Genomic DNA, 17765 nt, shown 5'->3' with positions numbered 1-17765 from the left:
TGTTACCCAGGCTGGAGTGCAATGGTGCGTTCTCGGCTCACCGCAACCTCCGCCTCCTGGGTTCAGGCAATTCTCCTGCCTCAGCCTCCTGAGTAGCTGGGATTACAGGCACGCATCACCGTGCCCAGCTAATTTTTTGTATTTTTGGTAGAGATGGGGTTTCACCATGTTGACCAGGATGGTCTCGATTTCTTGACCTCGTGATCCACCTGCCTCGGCCTCCCAAAGTGCTGGGATTACAGGCTTGAGCCACCGCGCCCGGCCTGAGATAACCAATTTTATATATTACACCCTTGCATAATTTCTTTGCTGTGCCATTTTTAATATGTGGAAGACAGGTTTCTAAATAGTTTGTCATGCATTGGAGTTTTCTAAGGGCTCAAAAAATATACTGAAATATCATAGACCCCAGATAATGTTGGCATTAGATGGTTTCCAAAGAGAAGATACATTTCTTTTCTAGCTCGTTAACAATTGAACCCTGGGCCGGGTGCAGTGGCTCACAACTGTAATCCCAGCACTTTGGGAGGCCAAGAGGGGCAGATCACTTGAGGTCAGGAGTTCAAGACAAGCCAGGCTAATAGGGTGAAACCCCGACTTTAGTAAAAAAATAAAATAAAAATAAAAAATAAATAAATAACCAGGCTTGGGGAGAGGGTGCCTGTAATCCCAGCTACTCAGAAGACTGAGGCAGGAGAATGGCTTGAACCTGGGAGGTGGAGGTTGCAGTGGGCCAAGATATTGCCACTGCATTCCAGCCTGGGTGATAGAGCAAGACTCTTTCTCAAAAAAAAAAAAAGAAAAAAAAAGAAAAAATAATTTAACCCTGAATGGGGATGCGGTTACTTGACCCTGGAGTCAAGATATTCATTAGACTACTGCTGCTCTGGTCAAGTGAGCATTTTGCAAGAAACAAGAACAGTCAAGTGAGCAAGAGATGATCTTTCTTAGTTGTCTATAACAAGTCTGTTTTTATTTTCCTTAATTATCTGTCATATCTCCAATTCTCATCTGCTGTCATCTCTTCTGTGCAGTTACATAAAACATAGCCAATACTAGAATAGAGTTACAGTGATCATAGAAAGCTGTTTACAGGTTGCAGTTGTGGCAGGAACTTCATTGTTCTGCTGCAAGCGTCTCATTGCCCCTCTTGCTAAATTGTCCGCTTTGACTTGCAGGAACAGCTGCCGGACCTGCATAGCCATTTTTGTGATCTGAACCTGGAAGCTCATATGTATGCATCCCAGTGGTTTCTCACTCTTTTTACTGCCAAGTTCCCACTCTGCATGGTGTTCCACATCATTGACCTACTGCTTTGTGAGGTAGGGTGACTCCCATCTTTCACTAAGCCAAAGTAGAAAGTAGTTTCTACTAAAAATGGTTACAGTTTTCTTCCTTTTCTTTTTGCCTATGACATTAAGCCATAAATACTCATTGACCAAAAAGTTGTGTTTGAATTTTCAGTAAAAATTATTTTAATTGTAATTTTATTATTTCTGAGGAATGAAAATATTAAGGCATATGTCATTCCTACAAAGTAAAATGGGTGATTAAATTTGCACAATTAAATTCATAATAAGCCTGTATCAGTGTAATACTGTGTTGCCAGTATAAAGGACCTTTAAGATTAAATAAATGAATTTAGAATTGGGTGTTTTTAACATTAATGCAATTACACTCCAAGAGAGACTATAAATGAGACTTTTATAATAACTGATTTCTCAATTCATCAGATATCTTTCTGTTTATCATATTTGAGACTGCTGCCAAATGATGAGACAAATGATAAACTAAAGCTATTATGTCATATAATTTTATTTTTATACAGAAGAATATTTTTAAAATTAGTTTGTAAAATTTCTTAGGTGTTTTTGTTTATTTTATTGTGCTTAGTTTCTTAGGTGGCCGTATTTATTTACTCTTTTAAAGAAATAAACAATATTACACCTATATATCTCTTACATTGCTCATCAGAATGTTTAACAGTCTTAGCAGTAAAAGGAAAGTTGCCAGATAAGAAGTATATCTTTTCAATGGAAGTATGAATGTATATAAAATATAACAATCTTAAAACACAGGACAAAAGTATAAGCTTATGTACATGATTATGAGCTAAATATAGTCTAGACAGTTTTGTATTACTATGCTTCTTAAGGTAAACATTCTTCTTTTTTAAAAAAAAATGTTTTCATATAAATTTAAGGGTTATGGCTGGGCGCGGTGGCTCAAGCCTGTAATCCCAGCACTTTGGGAGGCCGAGGCAGGTGGATCACAAGGTCAAGAGATCGAGACCATCCTGGTCAACATGATGAAACCCCGTCTCTACTAAAAATACAAAAAATTAGCTGGGCATGGTGGCGAGTGCCTGTAATCCCAGCTACTCAGGAGGCTGAGGCAGGAGAATTGCCTGAACCCAGGAGGCGGAGGTTGCGGTGAGCTGAGATCGCGCCATTGCACTCCAGCCTGGGTAACGAGTGAAACTCCGTCTCAAAAAATAAATAAATAAATAAATAAATTTAAGGGTTACAAGTGATGTTTTGTTACATGGATATATTGCATAGTGGTTAAGTCTGGGTTTTAGTGTATATACTTCCATGATTTTACTCCTTTTTATGGCTGAATAATACTACATTGTATGTGTATACCACATTTTCTTTATCCAGTCATCCACTGATGGACACTTATGCAGATTTTATATCTTTGATATTATGAATAGTGCTGTGATAAGCATGCAAGTACAAGTATCTTTTTATATACAACGATTTATTTTCCTTCGGATACATACCCAATAGTGGGATTGCTGGATCAAATGGTAGTTCTATTTTTAAATCTTTGAGAAATCTCCATACTGTTTTCCATAGAGGTTATACTAATTTACATTCCCACTAGCAGTGTGGTCTGTTTTCTCTACATCCTTACCAGCATCTGCTATTTTGCGACTTTTTAATAACTATTCTGACTGACGTAAGATAATATCTCGTTGTGATTTTCACTTGCATTTCTCTGATAATTAGTGATGTTGAATATTTTTTCATATGCTTATCGGCTATTTGTATATCTTTTTTAGAAAAATGCCGTTTATCCGTTTATGTCCTTTGCCCACTTTTTAATGGGGCTAGTTGGTTTTTCTGTTGTCATCGAGTTGTTTAAAGATTCCTTTCTTTTTTTCTTTTTTCTTTTTTTTGTTTTTGAGATGAAGTCTCACTCTGTTGCCCAGGCTGGAGTGCAGTGGCACAATCACGGCTCAATGCACCCTCTACCTGCTGGGTTCAAGCAATTCTCCTGCCTCAGCCTCCTGAGTAGCTGGGACCACAGGCACACACCACCATGCCTGGCTAATTTTTTGTATTTTTAGTAGAGATGGAGTTTCATCCTGCTGACCAGGCTGGTCTCAAACTCCTCACCTCGTGATCCGCTCAGCTGGGCCTCCCAAAGTGTTGGGATTACAGGCGTGAGCCACCAGGCTTGGCCAGATTCCTCTTTCTTAAAAGGAAAGTCTAATGATTTTAATCACACTAGGAATTAGAAGTTTAAATGTAAAAACAAAAGTTTCAAAGACACAATGTATAAGCTACATAAAGCATAATGTTGTTCTTTCTAAGCCTACTAAAACAAGAACAATTATATATGCAGGCACAGCTGGACTTTTGCTCTTCAATGGCTTTAGTTAGTACTTGCCTAATACCTGAAGGTCACAGGGCATTTGTGAGCATGTAAGAGTTTTCATCATTTGTACTGTGCTTAAAGAAGGGTTCCGTGACATGCCAGGCTCACAGAATAGTTTCACAAATCCCGAATATATAACAGCTAGATAATCTCATTTATAATATGTTAATTCTCCTACTTGTTTTACTTACAGATTAGTTTGTAAAATGCCTTTCTAAATGTATCTTAAAGGAAGAATACAGAATTAGGAGCTAAAACTTTATTCAAAGTCAACATGGTGTGATCACAATATTCACAAAGCATATTTGTTCATTTGTACCAGAAACTCTACCTGATTATCCAAATTGGTGTGGTGAACAGTTCCAACTCCCCTATTTTATAGGGCAATACTCTTTGAAAGTATAAACCAAGTTCACATCTTTGAGTTCTAGGATATTAAAATAAGCTAATACGAAAAGTTTTGATAAATTAAATATTCATAGACTTTTTACATACTGAGCTGTTTAGTATTTCATGATATTTCTTAAAAATAGGAAAGAAGTATGACATTTTAACAGTTTTTGAATTATGTGTAGTATGAGCTTGCAAATATTTATTAGTGCTTTACAATTTTTGCAGAAAGATTAATTTCTTACTAGATTGGTTCTATAGTATTCATTATAGAAAAGGGAATAAAATTAATGTGCTCAATCATAACCGGCTATTTGGGATTTCTTAGTCACTTTTCATAGAGTGGTATCTCTACCCTTCAGTTCACTGGAATGGTGACTTTCTAAAGTTGTCTGCCTGAATGGTGGCTGCTATGGCATGGGAACATTGCCCATGGGTTTTCTGGAACCTAGATTCAAAGTTTATCTTAAAAATACATGAATTTCTAACTAATTTCAGTTAAAAAGACTAGCAACATTAATGCTACAGAAAAGCTAAGTAAATTTATTAGCCTTCCCATTACTTATCAACTGTGACTTATAATCAGTGTTTGAAAGGTCATAATGTTCATTAATATTCGTAAGGACATCATAAATACTACTTTTTCTCCCCTTAAACCTTCACTCTACAGCTGTTTAAGGAAGTTGGAAAACTTTTCAAATGATGGCTTGTAATCATAGCATCGTGATATTCAGGGAAGTAAATGGTAACATCCTTTACCAATGAAATAGCTTTTCAGAATAATCTGTTGGAAACGATATTGTAGTGTGCCTCAGGATATTTATTCTTTCCACTAACTCATCTTTGTCAAGAATTATTTTACAAAGGAAATTTTTGAATAAACTTTTACTTCCTGCATGTCTGTGTTTTCTTTTGCCCATTTCCTTCTTGTAGTTAATAAAATATTTATATCAAAAGCTATTCTTTCATATGTGATGACACATTCTAAGAATTGGTAACATAGTCTTAAGTAGATTATCCATAGGTATTTGTTTTTGTCATATTCTCTGTTTTTTTAAAAAAATTAAATTTTGAGGTTACAAGTCAATGTTTAGTTATAAGTGGAAGGATAGGAAACTCTCAGGTAGAAAAGTGTTTTTTCAAAGTTTAACATTCTGATTTTTAAAAATCATGTGCAACATGTTTTACTCAAAGATCCCATCACAGAGTGAAAAAGAAAGATGTTGAGTTTGAAATTTTATGCCTAGAAGACATATCATGACATGCTTTCCTAATATACTATATGATATTCAAGATTTCTTCATTCATTCTGAGGTTAAGCACATAAAGTTAATTTAGCAGAAAAGAAGAATTTTATAGACATTGACAATGTAGCCTGAGTGAACAACTGCTAATTATTAATAGTTTTATTTAAAATATTTGCTTAAACCTGAATATGTGATCACATCGGTTAATTCCAGGATGATAGATGGCAATGGGATTTGCAACTGGAGTTTAAAAATACATTTTCTTATATAAAGATGAGTGGAACTCTCTTTTGATTGTCTTTTAGTCAGTAATGGAAATGAAAATCATTTTTTAAAAAACAAACCTATATCTTATTATCTGCCTTCATCTGTTTAGCAAGATAAGAAAGAGTCTAAATGTATTAACATTTATAGTATAAATAGTATGCTATTAACTCACCAAGAATAAAACATTGCAATCTTTAAAATAACTTTTTATTGCAGTATAATAACAGATAAAAGAAAATTTGCAAAAATTAGTGTAGAACTTGATGATTTTTTTAAAAATGGGCATAATATTAACCAGCACCCAGATTTTTTAAATGAACAAAATGGAACATTATCTGCATTTCAGATACCCTCTTCCCCTTTGCTGCCCTTTTCTAGTAACTACACTCTGAAGAGTAAGCACTTTCCTGACCTTTAATGCCATCACGTAGTTTTGCTTGTTTTGGAACTTTATATATATGGAATTGTACAATACAAACTCTTTTCTGTCTAACTTTTTTCACTCATCATTATGTCTAGGAGATTCATCCATATCATTGCATTTAGGCATAGTTTGGTTTTCCATTCTCCCATTCTGTTGTTGATGGTTATTTGAGTTGTTTCTAGTTTCCAGAAGGCTGTGATGGATAGTGTACCTGTGAATCCTGTGAACTTTCTTGAACTTGTCTCTTGGTTAATGTACCTATGCACTTCTGTGAGTACATACCAAGGAGTGGAATTGTTGGGTTAGGATGTACATGCATTCAGCTTTAATGGATACTGCCAAACAGCCTTCCAAGGTAGCATGAGCATTAACTTTTGAGTTGTTTTTATTCAGTAAAGGTCTTTCTTGTGATCAAGGACAAGGTTTTGTTTTGTTTTGTTTTGTTTTTAGATAGCAGATAATGGGTCAGATAAGAGTCCATAAATATGCAACAAAATGAAACTCATTTGGTGATTGAAATGATTCACTTGATCTCTGAAGTTGCATACAGACAGATGGAAGACTGAGAACTGGACGTTAAGAGCAGAGTCCCTTTAGTGCTTTTATGAGAGAAGTTACTATGATGGGGAAAATCCAGCAAAGTATTCGGTCTTACAAGGAGCAATGTAGAGATGGTATGACATTTGAGTTAGGATATTGGACTTTTTAGTCAACCCTTCCTCGACAACCCTGTTCAAGTTACTTGACCTATATAAATCTCACTTTCTTTATTTGTATAATGAGACTAACAATACCTGTCTTTCAGGTTTAGTGTAAGAATTAGATGAGATTGTGATATCAAGTAGTTAAGTACTATGCCTACTATACTGTAAATATTCAACTGATAATAACATTGCCCTGCATTCTGCACCATCCATCTGTATAGCCCATTTAGTTGCTTCTTAATTTCTTCAATTATCTAGGTTTCTAATCACCGTCCCCTCCACCATCCAGTGGTTGAAATGCTTCTTTGGTAAAAGTGAAATTTTAGGTGAGTGACTTAATGGAAGCTTCATTCTATTTCCTTTTTCAGTAGTGATTCAAGTACTACTCTGAATGTGTTTTTTGCTTCTCCTCCACATTCTTTCAAAAGACATAAGGAAAATACTGGTATTTCTTTTAGTCTTCACAGGATAACTGACAGCCGGTGTTTGAAGTTGACTCTTCCCAGATAGTTCAATTTTTAGAGTACCAAATATGTTCAGCTTTGTATAGTAACTTGGTATTTTCATGAAACTTAAGGAAATCATTGACCCTGCAAATTAGAGTGTATCTTCTGCTTCTCATTTCTTCTCAGGATGATGAAAAAATGACAGTACTACATTATTTGATTAAATACCACCAGGTATAATCCTCCTTTCAAGGTAGTTTTCAGAAGTTGTTATCTGAAGAGTAGATTCATTATTCATTACATAATATTCTCCCTCTTTATCCCCATTTCCCCCCACAAAAAAACTCCTCAGAATGAGCTTATACAAGCAAGATTAAGACTCTGAAATAGGAGGGCTGGCAAGACAGCCAAATAGGAACAGTTCCAGTCTGCAGCTCCCAGCGAGGCCATTGCAGAAGGCGGGTGATTTCTGCATTTCCAACTGAGGTACCCAGTTCATCTCACTGGGACTGGTCAGGCAGGAGGTGCAGCCCATGGCCACACAGGAAGCACAAGGGGTTGGGGAACTTGTCTACTAGCCAAAGGAAGCTGTGAGGGGCTGTGCCATGAGGGACGGTACTATCCGGCCCAGACACTATGCTTTTCTCACAGCCTTAGTAATCCACAGACCAGGTTATTCACTTGGGTGTCTATACCACCCGAGGGAATCTCCTCTTGCCTTTACCACTTGAGGGGAGCTGCAGGAGTTTTTTTTGTTTTTGTATCTCAGTGGCACCTGGAACGCCAGTGAGACAGAACTGTTTACTCCCCTGGAAAGGGGGCTAAAGCCAGGGAGCAGAGTGGTCTTCCTCAGCAGATGCCACCCCCCATGGAGCCCAGTAAGCTAATATCTACTGGCTTGAAATTCTTGCTGCCAGCACAGCAGTCTGAAGTGAACCTGGGAGGCTCAAGCTTGGTGTGGAGATGGATGTCCGCCATTCCTGAGGCTTGAGTAGGCAGTTTGCCCCTCACAATGTAAACAAAGCTGCCAGAAAGTTTGAATTTGCTGCAGAACCCACCACAGCATGACAAAGCTGCTGTAACCAGACTGTCTCTCTAGATCCATGCTCTCTGGGCAGGACATCTCTGAAAGAAAGGCAGTAGCCCTAGTCAGAGGCTTATAAATAAAACTCCCATTTCCCAGTGACAGAGCACCTGGGGGCAGGGATGGCTGTGTGCACAGCTTCAGCAGACTTAAACGTTCCTGCCTGCTGGCTCTGAAGAGAGCAGCAGATCTCCCAGCACAGCACAAGCTCTCCTAAGGGACAGACTGCCTCCTTAAATGGGTCCCTGACCCCTGTGCCTCCAGACTGGGAGAAATCTCCCAGCAGAGTTCAATAGATACCTCGTACAGGAGAGCTCCAGCTGGCATCTGTCAGGTGCCCCTCTGGGACAGAGCTTCCAAAGGAAGGAGGAAGGAGGAAGCAGAAATCTTTGCTGTTCTGAAGCCTCCTCTGGTGATACCCAGGCAAACAGGGTCTGGAGTGGATCTCCAGCAAACTCCAGAAGACCTGCAGAAGAGGGACCTGACTGATAGAAGGAAAACTAACAAACAGAAGGCAATAGCATCAACATCAACAAAAAGGATGCCCACGCAAAAATCTCTTCCAAAGGTCACCAACATCAATGACCAAAGATATATAAATCCACAAAGGTGAGGAAAATCCTCTGCAAAAAGACTGAAAATTCCACACCGGGCACAGTGGCCCAGGTCTGTAATCCAGCACTGTGGGAGGCCAAGGTGGGCAGATCACAAGGTCAGGAGATTGATACCATCCTGGCTAACATGGTGAAACCCCTCTCTACTAAAAATGCAAGAAATTAGCCAGGTGTGGTGGCACATGCCTGTAGTCCCAGCTCTTGGGAGGCTGAGACAAGAGAATCACTTGAATTCGGGAAGTGGAGGTTGCAGTGAGCCGAGATTGTGCCACTGCACTCCAGCCTGGGTGACAGAGCAAGACTCCATCTCAAAAAATAAGAAAAAAAAAGACTGAAAATTCCAAAAACCAGAATGCTGCTGCTTCTCCAAAGGATCACAACTTCTCACCAGCAAAGGAGCAAAAAACTGGATGGAGAATAAGTTTGACGAATTGACAGAAGTAGACTTCAGACAGTGGGTAATAACAAACTCTGAGCTAAAGGAATATATTCTAACCCAATGCCAGGAACCTAAGAACCTTGATAAAAGATGACAGTAGCTGCTAACTAGAATAACCAGTTTAGAGAAGAACGTAGATGACCTGATGGAGCTGAAAAACATAACGCGAGAACCTTGTGAAGCATACACAAGTATCAATAGCCAAATTGATCAAACAGAAGAAAGGATATCAGAGATTGAAGATCAACTTAATGAAATAAAGCCTAAAGACAAGATTAGAGAAAAAAGAATGAAAAGGAACAAACAAAGCCTCCAAGAAATATGGGACTGTGAAAAGACCAAACCTACATTTGATTGGTGTACCTGAAAGTGATGGAGAGAATGGAACCAAGTTGGAAAACATTCTTCAGGATATTATCCAGGAGAACTTCCCCAGACTAGCAAGATAGGCCAATATATTTAATTTCAGGAAATGCAGAGGACACCACAAAGATACGCCTTGAGAAGAGCAACCCCAAGACACATAATTGTCAGATTCACCAAGGTTGAAATGAGCGAAAAAATGTCAAGGCTCAGTCAAAGAGAAAGGTTGGGTTACCCACAAAGGGAAGTCCATCAGATTAAGAGCAGATCTCTCTGCAGAAACCCTACAAGCCAGAAGAGAGTGAGGGCCAATTTTTAACATTCGTAAAGAAAATAATTTTCAAGCAGAATTTCATATCCAGCCAAACTAAGCTTTATAAGCAAAGGAGAAATGAAATCCTTTACAGACAAGCAAATGCTGAGGGATTTCATCACCACCAGGCCTACCTTACAAGAACTCCTAAAGGGAGGGCTAAATATGGAAAGAAAAACCAATGCCAGCCACTGCAAAACATACCAAAATGTAAGGACCATTGACACTATGAAAAAACTGCTTCAACTAACAGATAAAATAACCATCTAGCATCATAATTACAGGATTAAATTCACACATAACAATATTAACCTTAAATGTAAATGAGCTAAATACCCCAACTAAAACACATAGACTGGCAAATTGGATAAAGAGTCAAGAGCCATCGGTGTACTGTATTTAGGAGCCCCATCTCGTGTGCAGAGACACGCATAGGCTCAAAATAAAGGGATGGAGAAAGATTTACCAAGCAAATGGAAAGCAAAAACAAGCAGGAGTTGCAATCCTAGTAACTGATGAAACAGACTTTAAACCAACAAAGATAAAAAAAGACAAAGAATGGCATTACATAATGGTAAAGGGATCAATGACTCAAGAAGAGCTAACTATCTAAATACATATGCACCCAATATGGCAGCACCCAGATTCATAAAGCAAGTTCTGAGAGACCTGCAAAGAGACATAGACTCTGACACAATAAAAATAGGAGATTTTAACACCCCCACTGTCAATATTAGACAGATCAATGAGACAGAAAATTAGCAAGGATATTCAGGACTTAAACTCAGCTTTAGACCGAGTGGACCTAATAGACATCTACAGAACTCTCTACCACAAATCAACAGAATATACATTCTTCTCAGCACCACATAGCACTTATTCTAAAACTGGCCACATAATTGGAAGTAAAACATTCTTCAGGAAATGCAAAATAACAGAAATCATAACAGTCTCTAAGACCACAGTGCAATCAAAGTAGAACTCTGGATTAAGAAATGCACTCAAAATGGTACAACTACATGGAGACTGAACAGTATGCTTCTTAATGACTACTGGGTAAATAACAAAATTAAGGCAGAAATAAATAAGTTCTTTGAAACCAATGAGAACAAAGTCACAATGTACCAGAATCTTTGGGACACACTAAAGTAGTGTTTAGAATGAAATTTATAGCACTAAATGCCCACAGGAGAAAGCAGAAAAGATCTAAAATCAACACCCTAAAATCACAATTAAAAGAACTAGAGAAGCAAGTGCAAACAAATTCAAAAGCTAGCAGAAGACACAAAATAACTAAGGTAAGAGCAGAACTGAAGGAGTTAGAGACACGAAAAACGATTAAAAAAAAATCAGTGAATTTGGCTGGGCACAGTGCCTGTAATCTGAGCACTTTGGGAGGCTGAGGCGGGCAAATCACCTGAGGTCAGGAGTTTGCGAGCAGTCTGTCCAACATGGCAAAACCACGTCTCTACTATAAATACAAAAAAATTAGCTGGGCATGGTGGTGTACGCCTGTAGTCCCAGCTGCTTGGGAGGCTGAGGCAGGAATTGTTTGAACCCAGGAGGTGGAGGTTGCAGTGAGCCGAGGTCACGCCACTGTACTCCAACATAGGTGATAGAGCTAGACTCTGTCTCAAAAAAAAAAAAAAAACAACAATGAGTCCAGGAGCTGGTTTTTTGAAAAGAATAACAAAATAGACCACTAGCCAGACTAATAAAGAAGTAAAAAGAGAAGAATCAAATAGACACAATAAAAAATGATAAAGGGGGTATCACCACTGATCCCACAGAAATACAAACTACCATCAGACAATACTATAAACACCTCTACACAAATAGAAAAGCTAGAAAAAATGGATAAATTCCTGGACAGATACAACATCCCAAGACTAAGCCAGGAAGAAGCTGAATCCCTGAATAGACCACTAAGAAGTTCTGAAGTTGAGGCAGTAATAGCCTATCAACCAAAAAAAGCCCAGGACAGATAGATTCACAGCCGAATTCTACAAGAGATACAAAGAGAAGCTGGTACCTTTCTTTCTGAAACTATTCCAAACAACAGAAAAAGAGGGACTCCTCCCTAACTCATTTTAAGAGGCCAGCATCATCCTGATAGCAAAACCTGGTAGAAACACACATACACAAAAAGAAAATTTCATGCCAATATCCCTGATGAACATCCATGTGAAAATCCTCAATAAAATACTGGCAAACCGAATCCAACAGCACATTAGAGAGTTCATCCACCACGGTCAAGTCATCTTCATCCCTAGGATGCAACGCTGGATCAACATACTAAATCAATAAATGTAATCTATCACATAAACAGAATTAGTGACAAAAACCACATGATTATCTCCATAGACGTAGAAAGGCCTTCAATAAAATTCACCAAAACTTCATGCTAAAAACACTCAATAAAATCTAGGTTTGATGGAACGTATCTCAAAATAATAAAAGCTATTTATGACAAACCCACAACCAATATCATACTGAATGGCAAAAGCTGGAAACATTCCCTTTCAAAACCAGCACAAGACAAGTATGCCATCTCTCACTACCCCTATACAACATAGTATTGGAAGTTCTGGCCAGGGCAATCAGGCAAGAGAAAGAAATAAAGGTATTCAAATAGGAAGAGAGAAAGTCAAATTGTCTCTATTTGTAGATGACATGATTGTTTATTTAGAAAAACCCCATTGTCTTAGCCCACAAAGTTCTTAAGCTGATAAGCAACTTCAGCAAAGTCTCAGGATACAAAATCAATGTGCAAAAATCACAAGCATTCCTATACATCAATAATAGGCAAATAGCCAAATCATGAGTGAACCCCCATTCACAATTGCTATAAAGAGAATAAAATACCTAAGAATACAACTAACAAGGGATGTGAAGGACCTCTTCAAGGAGAACTAAAACCACTGCTCAAGAAAATAAGAGAGGACACAAACAAATGGAAAAAAATTCCATGCTTATGAATAGGAAGAATCAATGTCATGAAAATGGCCATACTGCCCAAAGTACTTGATAGATTCAAGCTATCCCCATCAAGCTACCATTGATTTTTCCCATCAAGCTACCATTGACTTTCTTCACAGAATTAGAGAAAACTACTTTAAATTTTATTTGGAACCAAAAAAGAGCCCACATAGCCAAGACAATCCTAAGCAAAAAGAACAAATCTGCAAGCATCACGCTACCTGACTTAAAACTATACTATAAGGCTACAGAAACCAAAACAGCATGGTACTGGTACCAAAACAGACATGTAGACCAATGGAACAGAACAGAGGCCTCAGAAATAACACCACACATCTACAACCATCTGATCATTGACAAACCTGACAAAAACAAGCAATGGGGACAAGATTTCTGTTTCATAAATGGTGCTGGGAAAACTGGCTAGCCATATGCAGAAAACGAAACTAGACCCCTTCCACAAAAATTAACTTAAGATGGATTAAAAACTTGGACATAAGACCTAAAACCACAAATATCCTAGAACAAAACCTAGGCAATACCATTCAGGACATAGGCATGGGCAAAAACTTCATAACTAAAACACCAAAAACAATGGCAACAAAAGCCAAAGATGACAATTGGGATCTAATTAAACTAAAGAGCTTCTGCACAGCAAAAGAAACTATCATTAGAGTGAACAAGCAACCTACAGAATGGGAGAAAATTTTTATAATATATCCATATGACAAATGACTAATACCCAGAATCTACAAGAAACTTAAACATATTTACAAGAAAAAAACCACCCCATAAAAAAGTAGGCAAAGGATATGAACAGACACTTCTCAAAAAAAGACATTTATGTGGCCAGCAAACATATTTTAAAAAGCTCGTTAGCACTGGTTATTAGAGAAATGCAAATCAGAACCACAATGAGATACCATCTCATGCCAGTTAGAATGGTGATTATTAAAAAGTCAAGAAACAACATGCTGGAGAAGATATAGAGAAATAGGAATGCTTTTATACTGTTTATGGGAGTGTAAATTAGTTCAACCATTGTGGAAGACAGTGTGGCAATTCCTCAAGGATCTAGAACCAGAAATACCATTTGACTCATTAATCCCACTACTGGTTACATACCCAAAGGATTATAAATCATTCTGCTATAAAGACACATGCATGTATATGTTTATTGCAGAACTATTCGCAATAGCAAAGACTTGGAACCAACCCACATGCCCATCAATGATAGAGAAATGTGGCATATATAATATACATCATGGAATACTTTAAAAAAGAATGAGGCCAGGCACGTTGGCTCACACCTGTAATCCCAACACTTTGGGAGGCTCAGGTGGGTGGATCACCTGCGGTCAGGAGTTCAAGACCAGCCTGACCAACATGGAGAAACCCTGTCTCTACTAAAAGTACAAAAAAATTAGCTGGATGTGATAGTCCATACCTATAATCCCAGCTACTCGGGAGGCTGAGGCAGGAGAATTGCTTGAACCCAAGAGGCAGAGGTTGCAGTGAGTAGAGATCATGCCACTGCACTCCAGCCTGGGCAACAAGAGCAAAAGTCTGTCTCAAAAAAAAAAAAAAGGAGTTCTTATTTTTTGCAGGGACATGGATAAAGCTGGAAACCATCATTCTTAACAAACTAACACAGGAACCAAAAACCAAACACTGCATGTTCTCACAGTCCTGTTGGGTGGTGGGGAGCAAGGCGAGGGATAGCATTAGGAGTAATACCTAATGTAGGCGATGGGTTGATGGGTGCAGCAAACCACCACAGCACTTGTATACCTATGTAACAAACCTATATATTCTGCACATGTATCCCAGAATGTAAAGTATAATAAAAATTAATTAAATTTAAAAAATGTTTAAAGACTCTGATATAAATATAAATGTTTCTGAAACCTCTATCGATGGTAATTGGCCACAAGAGTAGAGAAAAAATGCATTGACTAAACTAATAAAAACTGTGTCGGCTACAGTAAAGTTATACCTATCAACAGAAATTTTCAGGGACAGAAAAAGTCTCTCTGAAATCTTATTTCTGGACCCTAACTCTTTCCCACCTACAAGGATCTTTATGATTCTTCTGTCAGTTGACTTACAATTCTATCTTTTACTTTTATTAATATTGATATTAGAGAGAAAGGGAGAAATCTCAAGTTAAAATGGCAGAACCTTTGTCTGTGCTTCTTATGACTTTTAGAAGAACATCCATTCATTCAGTCATCATTTGTGGAAATAAATTTGCATAAACTTAAATCTAACCAAGTGCTTAGCACCATTGCAGTTGAGGGATAAGCAAAAAGCAGATAAAATTCTTGATCTCATAATGTTTTTGTCACTGTAGAAGACACAGATAATAAGCAAATGACTAAGCAGGATATATAATCAGAGATAAAAAGTGCTGTGGAGAAAAATGAAGGAAGAGATACAGCAAATATTAATAGGACATTTATTTATTTTTGAGACAGGGTTTTCACTTTGTTGCCCAGTCTGGAGTGCGGTGGCACAATCATGGTTCACTGCAGGCTCAAGTGATTCTTCCACCTCAGCCTCCCAAGCAGCTGGGACCACGGGGGTACACCACCATGCCCAGCTAATTAATTTTTATTTTTTATAGTGACAAGGGCTCCCTATATTGCTCAGGCTGGCCTGAAACTCCTGAGCTCAAGCAATTCTCCTGTCTCAGCTCCCAAAGTGCTATGATTACAGGCATGAGCTACCACACCCAACCATAACAGGACCTTTTTTGATCATTGTAAAGACTAGGTTTTACTGATCTGAGTTAGGAAACCATTGGCAGGATTTGAGCATAGGAGTGACATAAACTGATACAGTTTTATCCTGATCACTCCAGTTTCATTGCTGAACAACGTTTGTGGGGAGTTCAAGCAGAGAAGTTGGAGACCAGTTAGGAGGCAATTGCAGTGATCTGGGTGGGAGATGGTTGCTTGGACCAAGGTAGTGACAGTGGTTGGATTCTGGACACGTTTCAAAGGTAGCGGCAGCAGAATGTGCTGATGGATCAGGCGGGATACACTTTATTAATTACATGTTCTCATTTAATGTGATGGTGAGAGAGCAGGGTGGCTGGTTTTGTGGCTTCTACACTTCAGGAGCATCTTGGAAACAGATGATTTTGTGAAGTGACTAGAGAATGTTAATTGTTATGTGCTTTATTCTGGCAATACTCAGATTGCAGTATCTCTGCAATGTTTATTCTAGAAGCAGGTTTGGATACATTTGGGAACATTAAAGGTCAATATTTGCATCTCTGAATAAAAAATAGAGAGTGGAATAATTATGGAAGATGAACAACAGGAGAGTATGTCAAAACTAATGCTTTTAAATAAGGGTACACATTTATTTCTAAAAATAAGAGTGATCGTTTGCTCTAATAAAATCAGACTCTTTGAAGACTCACAAAGACTTGGACCTGTTAAACAACTTCAGTATATTCAGTTTAATTCTCATGATCGGAACAAGGATCACTGATTTCAAGTTCTAAGATATTTTTTTTCCTAATAAAAAATTGTCCATTTCCTTATGAGCTGGAATAACTGAAGTTACTTCATAGTATTCTTTGGTGCAGAAAAACTCATAGCAGTTAATCTGTTTTATGTTGATTGAATAAAATAACTAGACAATATTTTTTAAATTTATGATTAAATATTTAAAACATACAAGAAAGCATTATTGAAAGGTGAAAAGTTCCCTTATTTCCCTCACAGAGCATGCAATTGGGGTGTGGCTCACTTCTTTGTTGCCCGGATACTCAAACCTCTAGGGCTCACATGCAGACAGGCAGGTCGTGGGGATCTGACCCCACAGCAGCATCTAGGGATGAATGTTCATAGCTCCTGAAGCCCCAGTGGGTGTGTTACAGGGTGCCCTTTCAGTTCAGCTGTCCGTAGGTGGCTTATGTAAATCAGCTCAATTAGACCCTCTGACTTATCGCAAGGACAGAGGGCTTTCTGTATCCTGGGGTTCTTGCACTAGTGTACTGGAAAAACCAGATCACACGTGGACCTGGAGGATGAGTGCAAGGTTTTTTATTGGGTAGTGAGTGGTAGCTCCCATCGAGGTGGATGGGAGGCCAAAAGGGGGATGGAGTGGGAAGGTGGTAGTTTTCCCCTGAAGTTGGGCTGCCCAGTGGCGGGGCTCTCCTCCAACCTCCCCAGCCAAACTCCGAGTCATTCCATGAGTCAACGGCCTGCAGGTGTCTGCCAGTGCCTGTTGGTGTGCTCTTGTGCTGGTGTGTTCCTCTCAACGTCCAGCTGCATGTGTGTTCTTCTACCAGTGTGTTCCTCTCGACATCCAGCCACTTATGTCTCTGCCCCCAGGGTCTTGGGGGTTTTTATACACACTGGATGTGGGCATGGTGGGCCAGGGTGGTCTTGGGAAATACATTTGAAACAGAAATGCCTGTCCTCATCTAGGTCTGTGGGCACAAGCCCAGGGGTGGAACCCTTGCCAGGAACCCCACCCTTCCCCTCCCAGCCCTTCCTTGACCCCACGCCTTAAGACATCATTAAGACACACATTAAAGGGTTATGTATCTCACATCTTCGGTTAAGAAGTAAAACAATGTCGATGATATTAGAAGCTTTATATATACCTCTTCCTGACCACACCTTCTTTGGCCTTCCTCAGGAGAACCATTATAAAGAATTCAGTGTTAATCATTCTGATGCATATATTTTTACTACATATGTATGTATCTCTGACAATTTATAATTGAAAATATTTGGAAATATTAATGCAGTCCGATATGGTTTGGATATTTGTCCCCTCCAAATCTCATGTTGAAATGTAATCTCCAT

At 38.5% G+C, this 17765-nt stretch overlaps 1 protein-coding gene across 11 annotated transcripts in view; it reads left to right on the top strand.

The window, feature by feature from the left end:
• RABGAP1L (RAB GTPase activating protein 1 like) overlaps positions 1–17765 on the top strand; it is a 737216-nt gene that overhangs the window by 456021 nt on the left and 263430 nt on the right. For all 11 annotated transcript variants that reach the window (XM_078356264.1, XM_035280064.3, XM_035280065.3 and 8 more), the window contains one exon: positions 1179–1322. In XM_078356264.1, coding sequence (XP_078212390.1) covers positions 1179–1322 — 144 coding nt within the window. The remainder of the gene's footprint in view (positions 1–1178; positions 1323–17765) is intronic.

The sequence above is a fragment of the Callithrix jacchus genome, chromosome 18 (assembly GCF_049354715.1).
Source record: "Callithrix jacchus isolate 240 chromosome 18, calJac240_pri, whole genome shotgun sequence".
NCBI classification, from domain to species: Eukaryota; Metazoa; Chordata; class Mammalia; order Primates; family Cebidae; genus Callithrix; species Callithrix jacchus.
Note: the sequence above shows the minus strand (reverse complement) of the source record. Positions and strands in the feature narration are given on the sequence as shown.